Genomic DNA, 5400 nt, shown 5'->3' on the forward strand with positions numbered 1-5400 from the left:
TTCCATTTTAAAGCTTTGGACTTTTAAATAATTCTGAGCCTTGAGAGGAATGTGGTCCTACAACCTGAGTCTAGTGAAATGCAGGTGCGACTTCTAAGAGTTTTCCTGACTGATCATCGTGGCTCAAGCCTGTAATCCCAACACTTTGGGATGCCGAGGTGGGCGGATCACTTGAGATCAGGAGTTCGAAACCAGCCTGGCCAGCTTGGTGAAACCCTGTCTCTACTAAAAATACAGAAAAATTACAGGCATCTGCCACGACGCCCTGCTAATATTGTGTTAGGGTTAGTATCAGGGTTTCTCTCCCTCCCGCAGGATGAAGCTAGTTAGCTGACACAGATTGTCACCTCCATTATCAAGCAGAGCCAGGATGAACTGTTTGTGACCAAGGGTGTTGTCAAGTGCTCTTCCCTGAGGACTGATTGGTGTTTGTCTTGAAAACATGTACTCAATGCATAGTATAGAACAGTGAAGTGTCTTTCTCTGTTTTCAACCTCTTGGCTATTTGCCTCTATTTCCCATCATATTCTCATCTAAAGCTTATTTATTAATAAAATCATTTTAATTTCTTTCTCTATTATCATCGTGGAGATGATTTCTCATTTGGGAGGAGACTCTTTGTTTTTCTTTTTTTTTTTTTTTTGACGGAGTCTCGCTCTGTCGCCCGGGCTGGAGCGCAGTGGCCTGATCTCAGCTCACTGCAAGCTCCGCCTCCCAGGTTCCCGCCATTCTCCTGCCTCAGCCTCCCGAGTAGCTGGGACTACAGGCGCCCGCCACCTCGCCCAGCTAGTTTTTTTTTTGTATTTTTTAGTAGAGACGGGGTTTCACAGTGTTAGCCAGGATGGTCTCGATCTCCTGACCTCGTGATCCGCCCATCTCGGCCTCCCAAAGTGCTGGGATTACAGGCTTGAGCCACCGCGCCCAGCCGACTCTTTGTTTTTCAATTATATTTTCTCACATTTAAAGAGTGAAGTAAAGAATATTTCCTGGGCCAGGCACGGTGACTCACTAGTGTAATCCCAGCACTTTGGGAGGCCAAGGCAGGCAGATCACTTGAAGTCAGGAGTTCCAGACCAGCCTGGCCAACATGGTGAAACCCCGTCTCTACCAAAAATACGAAAATTAGCTGGGCATAGCCGTGTGCACTTGTAATAGCAGCTACTCCAAAGGCTGAGGCAGAAGAATAGCTTCCACCCAGGAGGCAAAGGCTGCAGTGAACCACAATCTCGCAACTGCACCCCAGCATGGGCCGCAGAGAAATACTCTGCCTGAAAAATAAAAGGAAAGAAAAAAGTAAAAAAAGAGAAAGTAATAGATCTCTTTCACAAATGTGCTGGGACAACTAATTGGGTATCCACATGGAAAAGAATAATGTTGGATCTCTGTGTAACACCATCAAAAATTTTATCTAAAAAAGGCTAAAAAAAAAAAAACGCCAGACACGGTGGCTCACACCTGCAATCCCAGCACTTTGGGAGGCTGAGGCAGTCGGATCACGAGGTCAGGAGATCGAGACCATCCTGGCAAACACCGTGAAACCCTGTCTCTACTAAAAATACAAAAACTTAACCAGGAGTCGTGACTGGCGCCTGTAGTCCCAGTTACTCAAAAGGCTGAGACAGGAGAATGGCGTGAACCTGGGAGGCGGAGCTTGCAGTGAACCAAAATTGTGCCACTGCACTCCAGCCTGGGCGACCAAGCGAGACTCAGTCTCAAAAAAAAAAAAAAAGAAAGAAAAGTAAAAGAGTGAGAGAGAGAGAGATGAGGAAGGGAACCCTGAGGGAGGGGATGTTACTTTGTCGCCCAGGCTGGCCTGGACCCCCAGGTCCAGCGATTCTCCGTCTTTGCTTCCTGAGTAGCTGGGACCTCAGGCTTCCTCCCCCGTGCCCGCATCCCTGCTGTGTTTAAGCATCAGATGGTGACCTCACTTCTCCTTGGCCTGAGCACTCGCTCCCGCATCCCAGGCGGAGGCCCTAGGGAAGTCTCCCAAGCTGAGCACAGGGTGGACTCCCTCCCCTGAGTAAATGGAGAATAGAAAGGGAGAGGATTTCTTTTCTTTTTTTTTTTTTTGAGACGGAGTCTCGCTCTGTCCTCCAGGCTGGAGTGTAGTGACACGATTTTGGCTCACTGCAAGCTCCACCTCCCGGGTTCACGCCATTCTCTTTCCTCAGCCTCCCGAGTAGCTGGGACTACAGGCGTCCACCACCACGCCCTGCTAATTTTTTGTCTTTTTTGTAGACACAGGGTTTCACCATGTTAGCCAGGATGGTCTCCATCTCCTGACCTCGTGATCCGCCCGCCTCCGCCTCCCAAAGTGCTGGGATTACGAGTGTGAGCCACCTGGTCCGGCATTGAGAGGATTTCTATTCTCTTCTGTGGGTCGCCAGCATGAAATCGTATGTTCCTTCCAGGCAGGGCTTTGCGTTTCATATTCTAGTTTGCATTCCCGTTCCATACAGTTCCAGGGCTTTTGAATGGTGCCTCAGCCTTCCTGGCCGCTCTGGCCTCCAAAAACCCGCAAAACAGAGGTGCTGGGTGCCAGCCTGAGAGACGCACAGGTCCCGCCCTCAGGCTCCGCCCTCTGCCCGTTCTAAAGGGCAAGATCTCTCCGCCCCGACCCCCGCCCCAATCCCAGGCACCCTTAACCAGCTCGCGGGTGGAGTCCAGGCCTGGCTTCTGTCCTGCGTGCGCAAACCCGGAAGCGGGTCACGTGACGTGAAGGCCCTACCGCGTCGCCTGAGTTTCGCTCTGTCTTATATTAAGTCTGCCCTTCCTAGGTCCCAGGCGCTTCTGTCCCTTGGACGTGGGGACCTCACGGACCTGGAAATTCTGGCCTGTCTTCTTTCACCCAGAGCAAATTGAGACGTCCCCGTAAGAGTCCGGAAGTTGTTTCTTTTTGGGTTTGAAGTCGCCAGGAGGCTAGTCCCGTAACCCCTCTTTCTGCTATAGGGCAACGTATACACTTCCTACCGCATAGTTTTCCTGCTGAAAACTTTTTTTGACTGTTTTGGGCTGGGGGACAGTCAGGTCTTTCCCTTCCCACGAGGCCATATCTCAGGCTGTCTCAGTGGGGAAAATCCTTGGACAATACCCAGGCTTTCTTGGGCAGAGGTCCCGGGGTACTTGAGATTAGAGAATGGCGGTGACTTTTACCAAGCATGCTGCCTGCAAACACTTTTTAACAAAGCACATCCTGCACAGCCCTAAATCCATTATCCCTTGTCAACACAGCACATGTTTCTGCAAGCACAGGGTTGGGACTAGGGTTACAGATTAACAGCATTTCAAGGCAGAAGAATTTCTCTTAGTAGAGAACAAAATGCGATTTCTTTTTTTTTTTTTTTTGAGACGGAGTCTCGCTCTGTCGCCCAGGCTGGAGTGCAGTGGCCGGATCTCAGCTCACTGCCAGCTCCGCCCCCGGGTTTAGGCCATTCTCCTGCCTCAGCCTCCTGAGTAGCTGGGACTACAGGCGCCCGCCACCACACCCGGCTAGTTTTTTGTATTTTTTTAGTAGATACGGGGTTTCACTGTGTTAGCCAGGATGGTCTCGATCTCCTGACCTCGTGATCCGCCCGTCTCGGCCTCCCAAAGTGCTGGGATTACAGGCTTGAGTCACCGCGCCCGGTAGAGATGGGGTTTCACCATGTTGGCTGGACTGGTGTCGACCTCTTGACCCCAAGTGATCTGCCTGCCTCCGCCTCCCACAGTGTGGGATGACGGGCCTCAGTCACTGTGCTGGGTCTTTCTTTTGAGTTTCTGATTAGCCTTTCCAAAGAAGACACTCATATAGGCATCTATGTCAGGGAGCAGAAGGGTGACTTTGAATAGAAGGGGAGTCTGGCTCCCTAAGCAGCTCCCAGCTTGACTTTTCCATTTTGCTTAGTGATTTGGGGCCCCAAGATTTATTTTCCTTACACACAGCCCAACCTTCATCCCACCTCTGGTCCACATTGACTGCTCTGTGTGATTATTTCTGTGCCTTTACCATCCACTGTCTGGATCCTGGTGAGAACAGGGCCCCAAAGAGAGAGCAGAGCAGAACGTGGGGCTGTGCTGGGCTTGTCCCCTCTGAGTGGAGCTCAACCCTGGCTTCACATTAGAGTGCAGAGCATTTTGCAAATAGAGCTTTTGTGCTGCTTTAGCAGGGATTCTTATTCTGAAGGGATGGAGCCCACCCTCAGTAATAGCTGCAGTGGCCCAGGTGCTTGTCATCTGTGTGAAGCATTGAGCATCAAAGCTCTGTGTCCTCCATTTCTGAGGGCTGAACTCAGCCTGTGATCCACAGAGAGATGAGGGGCTGTCCTCTGGATGGGGTTAGATCAGGGATGGGTCTGTACCCTGAAGGGGAGATCAGTCCAGCCCAGCTCCCCCCTGCTGCCTCGTGTGTGGGGGTTTCTCCAGGAGGGGAGTGAGATCTGAAGACTGAGGTCAAACATACACTTATAGGTCTTCCTGTGGGGCTTTCTTATCTCTGCATGATCTCTGGTGCAGTGGGCAGAGGGTGACATCTTTCTACAGGGTGAGGTCTTCCCTGTTCGTGTGTTTTTGTCACGGGAAGGGAGTGAGTCATTTCTAACATGAAGTCTTTTTTTCACATACAGGATCAGTTTCTAAAGACTCATGTCACGTGAGGAAGCAGCTGAGAAGAGGAAAGGAAAGGAGCCCGGCATGGCTCTTCCTCAGGTGAAGTGATGTTCCTCTGGGGATTAATCTGTCACTTTCCTTTCTGAAATGCCAGGTGTTGTAGTAGCCAGTCTTTTCTGAGTCTGAAGCATTTTGCCTGACAGGTTCACTCGCCCTCACCCATGCCTGCCCTCAGTTCCCGTCACCTGCTCTGAGATTCCATCTCCTGTGGCCCGGTGACATGAACTTGGGAAGAGGCTCCACTGGGCACGGTCCTGGGAAGGGCTCACACCCAGACATGGATAAACATGGGGTGTGGGCCCGTTGAGGTCAGTGCTGCTGGGCAGCCTGGGTGGTTCAGAGGCCACATCTGGATGTCAGCTCAGAGAAACTACATATGAAATACATATGTTAATGTGCACAGATATCTGGTAAATTCTGGACAGGGAGACGAATAAGGGGAGATATTGTGTATCGGATTTGGTAATGCATTTGAAGCCACACTAGTAGATCAACATGTCTCTGACTCCAAACTTTTTTTTTTTTTTGAGACGGAGTCTCGCTCTGTGGCCCAGGCTGGAGTGCAGTGGCCGTATCTCAGCTCACTACAAGCTCCACCTCCCGGGTTTATGCCATTCTCCTGCCTCAGCCTCCCGAGTAGCTGGGACTATAGGCGCCCGCCACCTTGCCCGGCTAGTTTTTTTTTTTTTGTATTTTTTAGGGGGTTTCACCGTGTTAGCCAGGATGGTCTCGATCTCCTGACCTCGTGATCCGCCC

General features: G+C 50.9%; 1 protein-coding gene across 3 annotated transcripts in view; it reads left to right on the top strand.

The window, feature by feature from the left end:
* ZNF611 (zinc finger protein 611) overlaps positions 1-5400 on the top strand; it is a 23907-nt gene that overhangs the window by 9740 nt on the left and 8767 nt on the right. For 2 of the 3 annotated variants that reach the window (XM_011946157.1, XM_011946156.1), the window contains one exon: positions 4602-4683. Coding sequence is in view for 1 of the 3 variants with exons in the window: in XM_011946155.1 (XP_011801545.1) it covers positions 4621-4683 (63 nt within the window). In the remaining 2 variants the exon portion in view is untranslated. Of the gene's footprint in view, positions 1-4601; positions 4684-5400 lie in introns of those variants that run through there. The other variant, XM_011946155.1, reaches the window with a different exon arrangement.

Source organism: Colobus angolensis, unplaced genomic scaffold, assembly GCF_000951035.1.
Source record: "Colobus angolensis palliatus isolate OR3802 unplaced genomic scaffold, Cang.pa_1.0 Scaffold25, whole genome shotgun sequence".
Classification (NCBI taxonomy): Eukaryota; Metazoa; Chordata; class Mammalia; order Primates; family Cercopithecidae; genus Colobus; species Colobus angolensis.